The sequence below is a fragment of the Amblyomma mixtum genome, chromosome 3 (genome assembly GCF_055824585.1).
Source record: "Amblyomma mixtum isolate Tamu chromosome 3, ASM5582458v1, whole genome shotgun sequence".
NCBI lineage: Eukaryota > Metazoa > Arthropoda > Arachnida > Ixodida > Ixodidae > Amblyomma > Amblyomma mixtum.
The window spans coordinates 192675041-192694783 of record NC_143014.1 but is presented as its reverse complement, the minus strand read 5'-3'; the positions used below and the strand labels follow the sequence as shown (position 1 = coordinate 192694783).

At 42.8% G+C, this 19743-nt stretch overlaps 1 protein-coding gene across 2 annotated transcripts in view; it reads right to left on the bottom strand.

The window, feature by feature from the left end:
• Positions 1-7018: 7018 nt before the first annotated feature.
• LOC149353108 (transcription factor A, mitochondrial-like) overlaps positions 7019-19743 on the bottom strand; it is a 29715-nt gene continuing 16990 nt past the window's right edge. Inside the window, exons 6-9 of one of the 2 annotated variants that reach the window (XM_089582306.1) lie at positions 19321-19395; positions 9655-9711; positions 7603-7773; positions 7019-7353 (exon numbers count right to left, since the gene is read on the bottom strand). In XM_089582306.1, coding sequence (XP_089438432.1) covers positions 7603-7773; positions 9655-9711; positions 19321-19395 — 303 coding nt within the window. In that variant the 3' untranslated portion in view covers positions 7019-7353. The remainder of the gene's footprint in view (positions 7354-7602; positions 7774-9654; positions 9712-19320; positions 19396-19743) is intronic. The other variant, XM_089582307.1, reaches the window with a different exon arrangement.

Below are 19743 nucleotides of genomic sequence, written 5' to 3'. Positions count from 1 at the left end.
CATCCGTCTGTGCAAACAACAGAGTGAACAAAGTCTTCCTTGTATTAGTCTCTTTGATGCAAGTTGCGGACACCCAGTGCTTGCATTCAACAATGGCTTGAAAGATAACTGAAAACATAGTTAGCAACTTGCTTCTTGAATACATGCCATGGTGTGTGTCTTGAAATGTGACGAAAAAACTAAGGAAAACAGATGCCTGGTGATAAAATGCTTAGTCTTTCAAAGGGGGAACCGCCGCCGCGGTGGCTCAGTGGCTATGGTGCTCGGCTGCTGGCCCGAAAGACGCGGGTTCAATCCCGGCCGCGGCGGCTGAATTTCTTTGGAGGAGAAATTCGAGGCCCGTGTACTGTGTGATGTCAGTGCACGTTAAAGAACCCCAGGTGATCGAAATTTCCGGAGCCCTCCACTACAGCGTCTCTCATAGCCTTAGTCGCTTTGGGACGTTAAACCCCATAAACCAACTAAACCAACCAAAGGGGGAAATACAGAATCCAGCTAGATGCAAATATGTCGTTTTACCAAGAAAAGAGTTTGGAGGTAGGTCAGGCTGTTAGTGCAAGTCCGGAATGGGTTAGGAAAACTGTGATGACAAGGCACTTGTGCGTGTCCTGCTCATGCATGTGTTGTTTCCCGCTGTGCCAGTTGCAAAGCATGTCTGATCAACTTGGCCTGGCATTTACGTTTCTTAAGAAACGGCTTCATGGTGATGATACATGGGCCAGACCCTTTGCAATGGGTGATCTAAGGTCCCTCTAGGTAACTGGCATGATGGTGTGATTGGAAAGCTTGAGACATGTCCTTATGGCTCCATTTCGAGGTGACTTTACATTAAGGAGCAGCTAATGCTTCTTGAATTATGTTCTCTGATGTTTCAAGAATTTGAAAATTCTAAGCTTTAGTTGCCGAGCTACTGGCCAGAATTTTTTGCTAATACCTCATCATCATAATCAGCCCGAGTACACCCACTGCAGGGCAAAGGCCTCTTCCATGTCTCTCCAGTTAACCCTGTCCTTTGCCAGTTGCGGCCACCGTATCCCCGCAAACTTCATCTCATCTGCCCACCGAACTTTCTGCCGTCCCCTGCTACGCTTGCCTTCTCTTGGAATCCACTCTGTTACCCTTAAGGACCAGCGGTTATCTTGCCTTTTTCGCATTACATGCCCCGCCCAAGCCCATTCCTTCCTCTTGATTTCGACTAGGATGTCATTAACCCACGTTCATTCCCTCGCCTACTCCGCCTGCTTTCGATCTCTTAACGTTACACCTACCATTTTTCTTTCCATAGCTCGCTGCATTGGCCCTAACTTAAGCTGAACCCTCTTTGTTAGCCTCCACGTTTCTTCCCCATAGGTGAGTACCGGTAAGATACAGCTGTTGTATACTTTTCTCTTGAAGGATATTGGTAAACTGCTGTTCATGATCCAAGAGAACCTGCCATATAGGCTCCACCCCATTCTTATTCTTCTAGTTATTTTCCTCTCATGATCCGGATCAGCGGTCACTACCTGCCCAAAGTAGACATATTCTCTTACTACTTCCAGCACCTCGCTACCAATTAAGATCTGCTGTTTCCTTACTAGACTGTTGAACATTACTTTGGTTTTCTGCATGCCAATTTTTAACCCTACCGTTCTGCTCTGCCTTTCATGCTTTGCACTTCATGTCCTAAGTGACTTAGCAAGGCAATGTCATCAGCGAATCGCAGATTACTTAGATATTCTCCTTTAATTCTTATCCCCAACTGTTCCCTTTTCAGGCCCCGGAATACCTCCTGTAAATAGGCGGTGAATTGCATTGGCGAGATCATGTCTCCCTGCTTGACATCTTTCCTTATTGGAATCTTATTGCCGACTTTATGGAGGACTTATGGTAGCTGTACAATCGTTATAGATATCTTCCAAACATTCACATAACACTTTTCCACACCCTGATTCTGCAATGCCTGCATGACAGCTGAGGCTTCCACAGAGTCAAATGCTTTCTCGTAATACACCAGACTACATTCAAGTCAGTCATAAAACTTTTAATATCGGTACTGGGAATGATGGGTTCTGTCGACCCCACCAGATGGCCTTCATTTGGTGCTGAAGGCGACCTCTTGGGCTCGTGTTGTGACCTGGACTCGTACTTCCAAATTAGAGCCGGTCAGCAGGTCTCCCACTTTTGTGAGCCTACAAGCTTCTGGAGTTCTTCGGGCGGTGGGTCTGCGGGGCAGTCCCAAAAGATGTTTTATCGTGGCTCTCTAACCACATTTTGAGCAATCTGGTTTGAATTTGTCTGGGTTGATGTGGTGCATTCTGACTGGGTTTGGGAGAGTATTGGTTTGGAGGTGGCAGTAGTGTCTGTCTAGCTAACAAGTGTTGGGCGATTTCCTGGTAGCTGACGAGATCTTCCTCTGTGTGCTCCGGGCTCGAGTTGCTGCTCACAGCTCGGCCAATAGATCCTCGAGCTTGTGAAAGCACTAGTGCAATCTGTATCCGAGTTGGGGGCTTGCTGACGACAGTATAATGAAAACACATATATACTCTGGCCCCCAACTCTGATATGGGTTGCACTCTTGCTTTCATTTGTACAACTTTTATATGTGCCCTATTCTACACACAGGCACATTAACACATGTATATGACAAGGAAAAAGGGAGGCAGTCCAGTGGCAGAAGGAGATGGCACATGTTGGTTTCATCAGTGTGTGATGAAACATGAAAATTACATACTGCATACTTTAGGTTGTGCAAATAAACCCTTTGAGTAAGTCTCTTGGTTTTCTGTGCACAAACCCCTAATAGCTTGCGTAAGATTGCTTTAAAAGCAGGTGCATTTAATTTGCGAGGGACAGGCGCCCACAAAAGTTTTCGAAACACAGAGGTCACAGAAAAGCTTACATGCTTGGCACTCTTAAGCATGCAGCCACCAAGTGGAGCATGTTCTTTTACTCTGTGCGGCCTGTTCAGTGCACCCTTCAATTCTTGGCCACACTTCTAGATAGTGAGAACATTCATTTTTTTCGTGACTTTAGCGTTCCGAAGACTTTGTGGGCACACGCACATAAGTGCAGGCATGTTCAGAATTACATTGAATGTCCTCCTTGTAATTTATTAAATTTTATGGGTATAGCAAAATGATTTGGTTTTCATCAGTAATTTGATGCACAAAAACACAGCATCTCTGACAGCTTTCGAAGGTTCTGACAATTGGCAACTAGCTGAACGGTGCAGCCAAAATTTGATAGGTATGCGGGGCTGTGTTCCAAAGAAACACTCGAGCTATGATGGTCATCATAGAGGAGGGCTCCAGATTGGACCTCCTGGGGTTAATTTCATTAAAATGCAGCTGGGTTCGATCCTGCGATCTTGTGATCAACAGCCAAACGCCAAAGCCACTGTGCAGTGGGTACCGAAATTCAGAAAACTGATGTGCTCGGTGTAGTTTGAGTGTGCCACATGCCACCACACTAACACAGGCAGCTTAAAAGGGTTTGCATGCAGCCTGCTGATCACTATATATTCATATTAGCAGTCACTCATTTGGTTATGGTCCTGCAATCTGCATTGCTCTTTCATTGGCTGCCATTTGGCAGAGCTGCAGAACAGCCTGCTCAGGGCCACATGGCCAACATAGCTCCAATGTCACTTCAAGCCAGCACCACACTCGCTCATCAAGAGCAACTACATCAGTGATTTCATGCACCAAGAGAACAATGTCAGCCATTGTTGTCAGCATAGGCATATTCCAATTATACTGGTGACTAATATATTTAATCTACCAGCTTCCAGTGAAAAGCTTGCATACTGAAGAAATGCAAGTTTCTCAAAATAAAGTAGTGCATGGCCCGTGGGTGCCGTACGTTATGTGCATGGAGAACAGCTGTCCACAGCATCTGGCACACACTTTTGCAGCATTACTGGCACAGTATATTGACAAAGTCGCGTAATAGCCTCTGGTTCAGCAACTTGCATGGAGATTTCTTGAATAGCACTGTTGCTGTTGTCAGTTTGTGGACCTGCCCAATTACTGAAAATACATGACAGCAAAGAAAAAAGTGCTTTATTCTCTCTGCGGTCCAATGCATTTGCACTGCTTACTTAGAAATGCCAAACCAATCAGTTCAAATGTCCACACTGACACTTCGTAAAATGCAACTGTGAGCTGAAAATGGTACGCTCTTTTTCAGATGTTCCTATGCAAAGCACAGCAAAGCTGAGTAGTTGAATCTTGAATTGTTGATAGAACAGAATTGGCATCTGGCTTAATCGTCTCGTATGCAAAGGAAGCTTCTTGGATTTCTTTAGATTGTCATCTAATTAAGGAAATTAGGAGGTGTGGCAGCAAAACTTGTTAGTGTGCACAGGCCACCACTGGTGTAAAAAGAAAGCACCAGCTAGTCTGCTACCAAGATGGCAGGATAACATTTAAGTTTTACGCATGGCGTCTTGCATTAATTTTTACAGCGACAGCTGTTAAGGGCATATTTGCAGGTTCTGTGGCGTTGGCGTAACTGTCCCATGCCGATTGGCCAGCATGCAATGGTATCGCACAGGATGTCGCTGAAAAGTGCCACACCAAGTGGCCCCAACACAGGGACATCAAGCGCACTCTGAGAGAGAAGATGATGAAATAAATTGTTTATATTCACCACAGCTACTGCTGAACCTCTCGTTACACAGGCAACTGTCCCGAGAGTCTCTCGGGGCAGGTAACGCAAGTAATACCTTCTTGATTTTCCCTAAAAACAGGCAGTAATCTGACAAAGCTTTCAAAAACATCTTGACATACTAGTTCCTACATGAAAATTAACATCAAGTGACAAGTTGGGCTGCTAAAAAAAAAAAATCTGAAAGCCAGCTGTTAATCTCTCTATTCTATAAATTCTGCCATGAATTGCCCCTGCTAAATTTTTCCCTAGTGTCCACATCTACTTTTGGCATGTATCACTGCCCAGCTTACATCATATCTGTGCTAAGGGTAGATTGAGAATGAAGTGCTTAAAAAGGTACCTCCAAATTTTTTCTTTACAGAGCTGCACCGCATAATGCAGCTTTTATTATAGTCGGATACAATTCAAGAACGAAGTGGCTTTTCCCAGTCAAGGAATCCCCTTCCAGCCAACGGAGTCAACCAACTCTCATAAGCCTGCTAGCACGACAATACAGGGAGCGAGCCGCCGCGGTGGCTCAGTGGTTATGGCGCTCGACTGCAGACCCGAAAGACTCGGGTTCGATCCCGGCCACGGCGGTCGAATGTCGATGGAGGCGAAATTCTAGAGGCCTTTGTACTGTGCGATGTGATGTCAGTGCACGTTAAAGAACCCCACGCGGTTGAAATTTCTGGTGCCCTTCACTATGGCATCCTAAGTCACATTGGGACGTTAAACGCCCATAAACAAAACCAATACAGGGAGTGGCAGATGAAAAGGGATAGTCCCCTCCCGGCATTGTGACGCTAGCAGGTTCAAGAGCATCAGCCGATGCCATTGGCTGGAAGGGAGTCGTTTGACGATGAAAAGCCGCTTCGTTCTTGAGTTGTATCCGACTATAGTGGTCGGAGCAAATAATGAAAGCATAAAAATGCAAGTAGTTGCAAGCGCCAAACGTGCCTCATATGCTTTCTGCCATGGAAATGCACCGCTCTCTTTAGACACAAAAATCGGGCATGATCGGTAAAAGCTGTAGCTCAGCACTACAAATGTTAAACTCGCATGACATATCTGGAAAGGAAAAAAAATGACGGTCGATTTGTGTAGTTAGGCCAGATGCGAATTAGGTGTGCTAGCACTGTGTGGCCATGGTTTTGCACTGTTTACTGTGGTTATGCTTTGTTATTCATGATATTGCCATGTGATCAAAGTGGTATATCAAGTGTAAACAGTGTGTTTGAAATGGATGAAGCACAGTAGATACACGAGACGTTTTTTTATAGACATCCTACGCATGCATATCAGTAGCGGCTGGCGTTGGCAGTGTTGCAAGCAGAAAAGCAAGTGGCCAACCTGCCACCTTGGTCACGTGACCATGTGACGTCATCACCCCCCGTGCGCACGCATGTACACGCGCGCACGCGCACACACACACACGCGCATACACATGCATGCACATAACACTACCTGCCACAGGCAGGCTGGAGACAGACAAACATCACCAAAATTATTGGGTGGGGGTGTCACAAGCACAGAAAAGGTGAAGCAAACTACTTGCTGAGTGTTCGTCCTCATGTCAAAAAGCTGCCATTTTTGTCGTCTGTCAATTTCAGGTGCTAATGAGGGCAAAAGCCTCCAGGAGCTACGAGCTGCAATTGATACCGGTAGCTCTATTATTAGTCAGCATTTCAAGACCTCACTTATGAAGCTGAAAGTTGGACCTGCATACAGTAGTGAAATATGACGACAAACGTGGTACCTATGCGCAAAGATTGCTTTTCATGCATCCTGGAAGCTTTTGTTCTCGATAGTGAATAAACATTATCACCACTGCTGTTGCTACAAAACAGCATTACAGCTCGGAACTTGACCATGGGTGTGTGGTGCCTGAAAAAACAGCAGTGAATCAAACAGCTTTACCCGGACAGAACAAGTGCTCCATGCTTCCCAACATTAGTAAAGCTAAATGATACACTGACACAGTAGGAGTAGAGTGATAATTATTTAATGCAACAATCTTTTTTCAAACGTGAAACCTTTTTTACCTTGCACAGTGCACCGTCTTTGGCAACTGTGAATATCACATGTGACAAAAAAAGACAGTAAAACCCTCAGGATGTATTCAAGCAGAAAAGTTTGTTTACACTGAAACTATGTAAGTACGTGAAGCAGAAATTTACAGAAGCTCTTTCATTCAAAGCACACATTATGACCAAGACCAAGCAATTCCTTCATTCTTGTTGTGAAGGTGTAGGTTGCGCAACCACGGGACGAACCACGAAGAAAAGACAGACACACACACAAGCGCTTGTGTGTGTCTCTGTCTTTTCTTCGTGGTTTGTCCCGTGGTTGCGCAACCTACACCTTCACAACATCATGTACCAACTAGGCCCAACGCAAGTTTTATTGAAGTTCCTTCATTCTTGGTTCTGTGGAAAGCCGGAACACTGATTTCTGCAATAACAATTGGAAACCACATGGGCATCCTTTAAGGCTGAACAAAAGTATATGTTGAAACACTCCAACACACTGCTGTATCACCAATACTATGACTGCTGCCACGTGCTTGCCATGCACTGCCCCCACCTCCTCCCTCTATGCTTTAACCTGTAGCAGTAGCAGGTATGCTAAAATGTTCTACTGTAGCTCCGAACATCCTGGAATTATTAAACACAATAAGAAGAGAAACAATAAAAGGAGAACACTTTGATATGTACTATCGCGCTCAATATGAGTTGCAACGCGCGGTCATCGACCGGGGCTCGTTCCGTGGTGTGCCTCCTCCAAACAGCCGCTCGGAATTCTGGGAGAAACTGCTGTTCCAGGAAACAACAGCACCCCCGCTCAGGAAAAAGTTTCTCCCAGAATTCCGAGCGACTGTTTGGAGGAAGCACACCACGGAACGAGCCCCTGTCGATGACCGCGCGTTACAACTCATATTGAGCGCGATAGTACTTTTACGTCACTATCTTAAGTGATGTTTTTGCGGGCAGAGCCCTGCTTGCTCCTGCGAATTTCACGAATGTCTTGTCGGAGGTCATTCAACACGCCACTTTGACCTTCCTTTTCCAAATGCTGTGACCAGGCTTTCATCTCCTTTTCATATCGAAGCCTGTCCTGGTCAGCCTGGTGCAAATATGGCTGAAAGATAAAAATTGAGCTGTCAATGTCATGTATCAGAGGGTCTGAAATGTGCAAGCTTTTAGTATATAATGGGTGTCCCGGATGAAAGTAGCCAAGGTTTTAGAAAGACAAAGTGCCGAGGCAAACGAAACCAACTGAGAGCTGTTGAGTTGCATGGCCTAGTCACCAGCATTTTTTTTTCAGCCCGGAAAATTAATTAGTAAATATTAATTAGTGAACATTATAAATATTGCTCTTGGCCTCAGGAATAAAGTATCAATGTGGAAGTTGAAAAACAGCCAGCTGAAATGTTTGCATCAAGGTACCATTTACGTAGCTTTATTTACTGGCCTTAAAAGAAAGCCCGCAAAACACAAGAGCCACTATGTGACAGCAGTGCTACTTCACAGTTCCCAACATGCATATAAAAGAGCAAAATTTGTCTTTCTCCAGAGCGCTGTCCCTGACAGGGTTTGCGTGCGCACAGGGCAAGAGAGATACGCAAGCAGCTGTCGAGTGGTTGCTTTTGCATTTCCCATTTTTTTCTTTTAAGGCCAGTAAATAAAGCTGCATAAATGGCACCTTGGTTCAAATACTTCAGACAGTTGCTTTTCAAGATGGTCTACAGCTTCTGAACTGTACACTTAGAAAGTTTTCAAAGGACAGGACACGAAAAGAGGAGCAACAGGACGAGCGCACACAGTTTATGTTAACTGGGACACCCGGTGTGTGCGTGCATGTGTGTGTGTGAGAGAGAGAGAGACTACAGGCACCTTAAATTAAAAACACACTTTTCAACAAAATACAGCTATGAATAGAAGCAAGTATTGCGAACAAGTCTTATTTTCACCTATCATCAGCATAATTTACTACACACGTATGTTCCAGGCATTAAATAGGCAGTCGTAATAGTAACCAACTTTATTTTGTACACTAATACCTTGGGTACAATTCTTTCAGTCGCATAACTGTGTGCAATGAAAAGGCTTCATATGACAGTTTGACTAAATATGCTCACATGACAATGGAGCTTACTGAATGTTGTTATGAAGCATTCTACGGTGGCCAGATACCTCCTTTCTGGAGTAGCGATGTTAGTGGTTGCTTACTACAAATGTGGCAACTTGGTCGACTGCTTTTGCAGTAAAATGAAACTACTGTATGTGATTGGCTGAAGCAGTGCTCATGTACACACATAACCACTGCTCTAGCAGGCCCCCCCGCCCTTCTTTCCATCTTATACCAGGTGTTCCAGGGAAGACTTTCAATAATTCTCAAAAATAGGTTTTTGGGGTAAAAATACAGCTTTTTCAGCATAGTATTACCAGTGTTGGCAGACACCAGAAAACCGGTGAATCGTCTTTAGTAGTAAGCTGGATAACTAATTTTTAATAATCACCTTTTTAGCTAGTAGAGTTAGGCACCTAGTTGTAATTAGAGATTTGTAGCCGGCTGTTAGTAATAGCCATATCAGGTTTTAGAATTTCGAAAATGTGATTATCCTCGGCACTGTGGCTTGACAAAATTTAGATACATCGTGCCAAAATACCTGCCCTTTTGAAAAGCATGCAGGCAATGAGACCTTTCCAGTGCATGTAACTCATCAAAAAGCCAAATTTTGCATCACCTACATTGGCCTTTTATAGATTTAAAATTTGTAGTGTTAAGCATACCTTAGCAAAACATCAATATCAGTACATCAATATTCCTTCTGACAGTTGTTGAAACTTCCGCTTTCAGAAGCACTCTCTAAACTAGCCCATCCAAGTCTTAATGCACACACCAGCTGCATACCAAAACTAAGTAGCAGGCTACTCAGGGTAATGGTAAATAGCTAAGAGTAATGCATGCAAATGCATCATCATTTGCATGCAAAACAAACTTTCTAAAATGACTGACCTGTTTCTTCTCTTCAGGCAGCTGCTTCCACATAGCACCAATCTGTGCCATGATTTCCTGAAATTCAGATATACAGAAGACAGAGGTTTTAATCCAAGATACTACCACTAAATAGTACACACAATATTTTCTGCATTCTATACAGCCATAAAACTATCCCATGATGCTCTGTGCGTTTTTACATAATTTTTTTATTACTGTTAAGGCACCACCAAGGACACAAACAATAAACTCGCTGTATGCAAACAGCATGGATGTGATCACTACTTGTATTTGGAATGGCATAGCCAGCTGCAAACTAAAACTTCACATGTGCAATGTAACCACGTGATAAAGCACCAAGTTTTCTTTGTCATCAAGCTAAGCTGACGTCTTGAAAATATCAAAAAGAAACAATTTTAAAGCACAGCTAAAAGGGAAGCTTTCTCTTTTTTTTTGTTTGGTTCACTGGATTAGCAGGCCTGTGCAGACTGCTAGGTGAAAACTTGATGGCATTCAACAACGATGAATATAGCAGCTGTTGCAGTAAAAAATAATGCAGGCTACTAGCTTAGATGTGGATGACTTTTCATAACACAGATTATACCTGCACAGAGCTTTGTTACCATGTTGGTAATGCATGACTCATGAGTGGCATTGACACACTATGACACACCACGAGCAGCACACATATCGTGGCTCCTGTCTTGCTGCTACCATTTGTTTAACACTGCTCTCACCACAGTGGCTTCCTTTAGCTGAGGAACCAGCTGTGAAGACAGAACAAACATGTTCTGCTACCAAGTCACTCAACAGAGTGATAAACCATAATTAACCGTTTCAAAATGTTGCAATAAGGCAACCACTGACAATGTCTACCCAATATACCTGCTTTTCTAGTCTATTCAATATATCTTCCATCTATTCTATTTCTATTCTATATACCTACTTTTCTACCGAACCCTAATAAAATATTGATGCATGAACACAAGAGCCCTACTTAAGGTTCACAGTAGAGCTAGCACAGTGGAAGAACTGGCTAATAACATGACTAAGTACCTTTGATGCATGTTGCTGAAACTTTCAGTTTGATGGAGTTTGCAATGCACAATTCTCAAAGAGAGTTTAATGCAGTGAACTGCTAGCATGGGCCAGTTTAAATGTTATGTAATGCAGTCCTGAGAAATTCCCAGTGAAAATTACTGAAATGAAAATTACTGACAGCCCAACAAGCACACCTTTCACTTGCAGTCAAGTACTAAAATACATATTTATGAAGTCATCAAAGTAAAAATGAAATCCAATGCAAATAAAAGTCACCTGGCATTATTGCCGGCTCATTCGAATTGTGACTCTTTGTCCAAAGAGCAAAAGTATAACAACAAATATGTTCTCCATGAACTATGCGTACTCAGTACATTATGAAGTAACACCAACAATGTGACAGATGACAACAAAAGCTATACAGATATGGTTTGTAATGCTGCTACTCAAAAGACTGTGAAAATGCAACACTGCACATGGGCAACAAATTTTTTAAGAGAGACCGTTACAGGTGCCCTGCAACACCTTTAAAAATGACGCTGGTTATGTCTCAGGTGAAATCTTAATGTTGAGTGGATTCAGACTGAAAAAGAGCTACAGAAGTTCGTGCAAATCTAAGTTTCTCAATTAGAACCTAAAATACAAGCAAACCAAATGTTGCCCTCAATTTGATTTTCACAAAGCGTTCAGTTCCCCTTTCAGTTTCTCTGCTGTGCACAGCAAATTAAAACAGCCTAATTCTAACTGCACACACAGCAGAAAAGTGCCTGTCTGCTGAATTTCTTGTGTGAACTGATAGTGTCATTTCATGATTACTACCACCACATAGACTCTCCCATCAAACTTTTCCATTTCGTTCACAGTGCTTCTATGAATTCTATGAAGGAGCGACACCCTGCACGTGATCTTCAAAGGTGCTGGAGGGAGACAGCGAGAAATGCAACAAAGAAAATCAAGACTGCGCTTGGCCACAACCTTAATTCTAATGAATTAACGTCTAATTCTTCGTGTGACAATGAAACCAATGCCCAGTCACTGCATCTGGCATGGGCAAGTGAAAGAGTGCAGCTTCATGGCACAGTGTCAAATCAAAGCTGTTGTTACTTCCAACTGCTGTGTGCCAAAGCAGAATATAATGCATTGGTGACTTTCACGGCTTAGAGGAAGCGGCGCAATTGATCCTACATGGAGGCGTTATGGAGGACTCCTCCTGGTTCTAGCCTGGGTAGAATCATGTTTATTCTTGAATTTCATGACAAACTTGCGCTTGCTCGTGGATGCTGACAGCCTCATGTGAGCGAAGTGGTCTCATTTCTCGAGGGTGGAAAGGAATAGAAAAGAAAGAGAAGTCGCTGTGTGGCGTTTCAAAATGGTCCGCATGAAAGTGGAGCAGTAGGCTGTCAATGTGCAGTTTGGAAAGAACTTAAAATAAATGACAACAATGAAGACTCTTGTACAACAAGCAAATGGCAAAACTAAAAGCGCAATTTTTTGCTTTTAGTATTGCAAGTAAGCATAACTCAGCAAATGTAATTCTGCTCGTGCCGAAAACAAACTAGAAAAGCTTGCAAAGCTGTCGCTGGAGTTTGACCTGATAAACCTGCACCCTTTTGCCTTTTTTCATGCTCAAAAATTTTATTAACCATGTGCAACTTTAAATATAAATTTATATTTTCAAATCATATGTGAGATGGAAAGCGAGAGCAATGAGGTCTCCGTTTTTGCACTGCTTTCTCAGGGCAATTAAGCGGGCCTTCTGACCTTAATTTGTTCATAAGCAGTCAATGGAATGCACAGAATGAATGTAAGGCTGTCACAATATAAATATTTTTCTCACCATCTGCTCGTCTGACTGATTCCAGTGAAAGTGAAGGCATGGGGCAATAGTGAAGGGAAAGAAGAATCAAAATGAACCAGAATTTGAATGAAATCATAATGCCACCGGCTCTCAGATAACAAAGCACCATATCACCATACACGCCTGCGATAATAAGGCCTGCCATTATGGTTGGTTTATGGTTTATGGGGGCTTAACATCCCAAAGCTACTCAGGCTATGAGGGACACCGTAGTGAAGGGCTCCGGACAAGTTCGACCACCTGGGGTTCTTTAACATGCACTAACATCGCACAGTACACAGGCCTCTAGAATTTTGCCTCCATCAAAATTCGACCACCGCGGCCGGGATCGAACCTGCATCTTTCGGGTCAGCAGCCGAGCACCATAAACACTCAGCCACGGCGGCGGCACCTTTGTCATGTGTGCTCAACGATGTTCGTTAACGAATAGCACCTTGCATTTACATAAGCCATTGCAGAGCAGGCAAATAAACTACCGCAGTCAACTATTTAGAAACATAGGCTTGGTGCCTGTTAGCATTCCACTATACAGAATGGAACTTTCCTGTTCTCATTTTCTTTGTGTGCTGTTGGCACCAGAAAACCCACGCAATGAAGCTTAGCAGCTCTTCTATCTAATTATCCTGGAAAAGTTCATGTAACAGCGCTCGCAAGGTATATTTTACAGCGAAACACTGACAACAACATTTCAATGCACCGGTAAACACCTAATGATGCAAACGATGCGATTCCACACACACCAATTTTTCGTAGACTTGTTCATGGTGCTACCCCAGTGTGGCATCAATTTCATGAAAATTACCAACAGAGGGCTGTTGCAGGTGCTGTTAACAAGGTCCCCAAGTATGTACAGATAAGCCGAAAAAAACCTCTGAAGTGATGGGGTAGACAGCACCTTTAATGGTGGCTTTTGTAACATTTGTTTTAGTTTTTTTTTTTATGGCCTACATGCTCATTCCGTTCAGTATTGTAAAAGATTATAACACAATTCCCCATACTTTTACTACCTGAGATAATCTGCAATACATATAGCATTTACTCTACCAGTTGGCATATGCACACTGACATAAAGCACATCATTTCTGCTGCTGAAAGCTGCTGCTGTGTGGTGATGTTTTTAGTACTGGGACCTTGACGTAAATTAAAATATTAAATGCCTACCTCAATACTAGTGTCAGCACCAAAACTACCAACTAAAAGAAAATGCATGTGCTCAGAAGGCACGAAATTCCCCAACACAGAAAATGCCAGAGATTACCTGGTACAGTTATGCCAAATTACTGTAGTCTCTAATGAATCTTTTGAATTGAAGAACATGCATAGTCACAAAGGACCACATTTCTGACAAAAAGCGCAGTTTAGCAGTAAAAAAAAAATATTGCATTACTTGTAGTTAACTCTTTCCTTACTGCACCCATTGGGCATCGTTAGCCCTATGATTTCACGCGCCGATTTTGAAACCTTCTGCATCTTTTACAGGGACATTGCACCACCTACCCTGTAGTCAGAGAAGTCTAGTTTTGGTTTTGGTATAGTTTATCTTTTTTCCACACCATGGTGATTTTTGAGTGGGTTCTGAAGATGCGGGAATGTCAAATTTGAGTGCAAGAATGCCCGCCCTCTGCAAGTGTGGCACACGCTTTGAAATGTTTCAAATCTTGCGATTCTGCTGCATTTGCGGTTGTTTCTGTCAACAATCCGAGCAGCAGTGAGTCCGAGGATGCTGAGAGCAATGACGACAGAAACCAGCCTGGGACACGGGTGGCTATGCCTCAGTTTTGCTTACTTGGTAGGCACTGGTTTGCACGCCTCTGCGCTCATATCAGGTGCTTTGTTTGTGTTCCCAATGTTATTTGTCTCATTACCAGGGTGTCCACATCACCTGGGCAGGACTTTTTTCTGCCTGCACAGTGGAGTGTGGTTCTCTGTCCGAGAGAACTGGGCATCCATTTTGGCACAGCACTACACAGCGGTCTTCAACGACTGCTCTCGGCGAACAATGTTTTCCACCCATTTTTCAGAGCAGATGTGTTACGTCGAGCCTGTTTTCAGAACTGGTTCAACTAAAGATAACGTCCAGAAAACGTTCCTATGCTCTATTAGGCATCCTACATGAGTCTGAACTGAACACTGAAATACAAGGTAGCGGATCAAATTCGGACAAAGTTTTGTGGCTGCTAGACCGTATGAATGAACGTTCAATTAATTTTTTTTCAGCTGCACCTGGATCTTTCCACTGATGAAAGAATGCTGAAATCAAAAGGGCGGTCTAGTATACGACAATACATCTGAGATAAGGTTACCAAATGGAGCTTCAAACTTTGGGTTCTTGGGGACCCTCAAAGGGGTTACGCAATTCAATTCATTGTGTACACAGGCAAATGTGAAAAGCCTGCAGGTGCAAATGGCTTAGCTTACGAAGTAGTCACCTGCCCATGCAACAACTATCTGGATCAAGGCTACTGTATATTATGCGCATAACTTCTACACGGCCTCTTCCCTACTTCGGCACTTGCTTGAATGCATGACATTGGCTTGCGGTACAACAAGAAAAGAATGCCGTGGATTTCCGAATGTGCTGAAAGACAGAAATTGGGAAAGGAAAGCCAAGCGAGGAGATGTCAGAATCGTCTTTTCTTGGGCTAGTTGGTTTTTCATGCTGTAGGTGTTAGCAGTGCACACAAAACAAGGACGGACAGAAAAGGGAACGAAACACAGCGCTGACTTTCAACTGAGCTTTACTGGAAAAATAAGCGACTTTTATACAAAGAATTTTTTAACATGTGACTCAGAAGATGTCAAAACGTCCTACTACATGTTCCATCTAAAATCACTGATACTCTAGATAAACCCTGACAAAAAAACGTGATTTAAAACACAGAGGAATCCTGAGAAGAAATGAGAGGTCAATCAGATGAAACGGGTTAGATTTGTGCAACGCCCACCTTTTTTTCTTAAGACACGTGCCGCTTAAAACCATCTATAAAGGGTGTCATGATCAACAACGGTGAAGAAACAACAATGGAAAAACCTGTCAAAAAACTTTGATACCAAAATGCAAAAGCAGGGTGAAGCTGTATATGGGCTCCCGTTGTCAAAAAAGTAAAAGAAAATAGAATAAAATGACAAAAGACAGGACTGAAACGGCACAAAAACGCATTAACTAAAACAGCATAAAACCCATATTATTTCACCATTTAAAGAGTGTCCAAATTTACGGGTGCGCGCCTGCGGCCTGCAAGAATTCAAGTTCTTTATCCAGGAGCACTAAGGACGCAGCGCTGACGCACATGTCCCCTTTCTGTTCGATGGCTTTTGCCTCGATAATCTCCCTCGTGGTCTGATCGCTGCTTCTACCTGGAACCGTGGTATGCACTTATTGCATTTGCTGCAGTGCACAGGGAGATTTCCTTCTCGTATGTTTCTCTTGCGCAGATTGTCATAATTATTGTTGTGTTCTCGGAGTCGGTCGTTAAGGCATCGACCCGTTTGTCCTATATAGACTTTCCCGCAGCTTAACGGAATCTGATACACAACACCTTTGGTACAAGGTACAAACGAAGTCCGGTGTTTTTTGGAGCACTGCACACGTGGTGTACCACACGTCTGAGTAAGCTTGCAAAGCTTTGACAGCTTTTCAGGGGCTGAAAACAATACTCTCAACTTCACTTTTTTGCCTATCCGTTTCAAATTGTGGGAGATGCTGTGCAAATAGGGTACTACAACCAAGTTTCGTTTCTGTTCACTCTCAGCCGAGGCTTTCACACTTCCCTTGCTTTTACTTTTCACTTCCCTGTAGATTCGTTCAGCCACCGAGACGATGATCTGCTCCGGATAACCACTTTCTTTCAACCTTGCAGTCTGTTGATAAAAACTGCGCTCCATAATATGTGGACAGGATTTTTGCAAAGCATTTGTCAAACACAGGTTAATAATGGAATGTTTTACTAGTTTGGAATGTGCCGAGTTGAACGGGAGGACACTTTTTTTGCCCCGTGGATTGTATGTCCAGCAGATATGACCTCTCGTACACGTGATGCTTAAATCTAGGAACCGGATTGTGTTGTTATTGACAACTTTTTTGACAACGGGAGCCCATATACAGCTTCACCCTGCTTTTGCATTTTGGTATCAAAGTTTTTTGACAGGTTCTTCCATTGTTGTTTTTTCACCGTTGTTGATCATGACAACCTTTAGATGGTTTTAAGCGGCACGTGTCTTAAGAAAAAAAGGTGGGCGTTGCACAAATCTAACCTGTTTCATCTGATTGACCTCTCATTTCTTCTCAGGATTCCTCTGTGTTTTAAATCACGTTTTTTATCAGGGTTTATCTAGAGTATCAGTGATTTTAGATGGCACATGTAGTAGGACGTTTTGACGTCTTCTGAGTCACATGTTAAAAAATTCTTTGTGTAAAAGTCGCTTATTTTTCCAGTAAAGCTCAGTTGAAAGTCAGCGCTGTGTTTCGTTCCCTTTTCTGTCCGTCCTTGTTTCGTGTGTGGTGCCAACACCTACAGCGAGGAGATGTGCGCTGGCTCTATGAAAATGGTGTGCTCTACCTCCAGTGGATGGACCGGCATGTTGTGCAAATGGTCCCTACTGCACATACAGCAAACAAGCACATGCTTGCAAAATGAAGGGAAAAGAAAGACGGTAAATGGGAGAGAGTCTTGATCAGGAAACCTCAGCTTGTCAACGAGTATAACTTGGGCATGCTTGGTGTTGACAAGTCAGATCAGCTGACTGGTTCATGTGATGAACTTCGAAAGGGTGTGCATTTTTCTACAGTACTGACACTGCCTGTGTCAATGGCTGCATCATTTTTGAGGAACACCGAAGGCTGCATCCCAACATTGCAGAGCTGAAAAGAAGTGCCCACTATGATCAGCTGGCTTAAGGACTGAACTAATATAGCAGCTCCTTGGACTTGAAGACGCACAAGTTTGGACTCCTCCACCAGTTCAAGCTATTCATCACCAGCCAGCAAAAATGGGCACATGCCAAAACCGAAAAAAATGCTACCAAGAAAGCAGGATCCAGCAGAAAACAAAAGTCTACCACAAGACTTGCAACGTCCCTGTATGCTTTACGTCCAGGAACTGCTTTGCCTCATGGCATGCCCAATTATAGGGATGAAATGCAGATGAAATGCAGATGAAATGCAAAGGTATGAGAAAACGGAGACGAAAACACACAGGAGACAGGACGGGTGCCAAAGTCTTGCTGGAACTATAGGTCTTCCAGCTGAAGTACTATTCAAGAAATAACTAATTTGTTCAGATACTGGCTACTGGTTGGTGCAACATTTTATATAATTTGAAAATTTTTTATAATTTTTTTCTCTCCAGGTACAAGTGCATCTTTGAAAATTTTGTACAATTTTTTCCAAAATCTTGTTTTCGGCAATTAAAATTTTATGTTGCGAAGCAGAATTCCTTGATAAAACTTCTATGCCTCAAAAGCACATTCATTTAGCTTTTGTTTCCTGTACTGCACATTATTTTGACTTCAAACATTCTTATATAAAAACTATAAACTATAAAACTATAAAAACAGTACTGTAACTCTCAAAAATCAAAAGTAATTTTCCCCACGGTTAGGAAAGAGTTAAAACAGAAGAGACCTGGAAATGGCAGAAGCTAGCTCACCATAAATCTCAAGAATTGTCATTATGGACATCATGATAAAAAAAGCCAACAGAGTGGAGTCTCAGCAAGAGCTCAGTGAATGCCAGTCCAGATGTGGTCGCCCTTGAAATAATTTTATTAAAGAGGGCTCTCTCCAAGAGTGCTGAATCTTTTTATTTTTGATAGCGATTTTAGTCCCTCAGTACCTGCATGAGTTTAAAACCACAACAGCCCATGAATGAGTATAAAGCCTACTTGTCCAATGCTACATCTGAAGGGTAATTTGACCTAGAATGGACATATACCCATTTTTTGCACCAAAATCTTGCACAGAGATTGAACTTCGCAGTCTGTTTTACTTGTGCAGAATATGCAAAACAGTCTATTTTGCTTACTGCAGTTGAGCCTGCCTAGAGGTATGGAAAACTACTAGGAGTGCAAAAAAAATTTGAGCTCGGCAACACCTAATGCCTGGAGAAGACTACACCTAATGCCTGGAGAAGACTATGAAAGAAACATAACCACTATGCATCTGGCATAACTCTCTGTACTAGCGGCAAGTTCACAGAAAGCAGTTGGTTTTCATAAATTTCAAGCTCAGGCAAGCGCTGACAATAAGACGACTGGAGCAACATTAGCACTGTGAAACAAGTAAAAATATTACATGATCTTTGCATAAAATGGGCCCCAGGAGATTAAGAATACAGTGCAATACATCAGCAATGCCAAGCAGCAGATTAAGATTAACCACCATCTCTGCGAGGTTTGGGTGTGGAAGAACCAAGAGTTTAGTGAAGGAATTTTTTGTAGGGTCAAACATGCAAGCCTCTTTGGGTTATTAGGGCCAACAAAATGAATTGGTCACCACATTCTCTGCCACCATTCCGTCTGTAAACTGCTTTTGTAAATGACAGCACAACCAACTACTTTTACTTCTTCACTTACAGAATAACAGACCATTTAAAACATAAACTTCAATATTTTAAGAGAACAGACAGCTCATTAATGATAAAATCCATTTTAAAAAATCTGTCTTAGAAGAATGAACAGTCTAAGTAGCTCATTATCATTGATGACAAAATCGTAAAATTACTTGTTGCTATGGAGGCCTACCAGCTGTCTGATACCTCCTTATTCTTATGTAGAATGGACGCCTACCTGAGGGGATGGTACCTCACTTTTACTAGGCAGCTTTCCTAGGAACCACGAAGATACCCTGCTGCCAGCTGCACTCTGGAGGAAAGATGGAGCAATGGCAGATACTCTAAGATTTTTGTATACAAAATGGTCTTCTGTTGCACAGCTTACTACGCAAGAAATTCTGTACAACAGCATATCTTATTTTAACTCACACGTTGCATGAAAAAAATTAGGAGAAGCTGAGCTGGAAACTAAAGTACACATGTTACTCCCTTGCTTTGCAGTTTAGCTGCCTCATTATTATCTACTAGATGCAAAATGTCTGTCTTTCATTTTTCTAGTATCACAGCGATCAATTCAGTGCATGCATAGCCGGTCTCAACACAAGCACTGTAAACCTCAGGTGCACGACAAATGCACTGACCCCAGGACCTGACAACC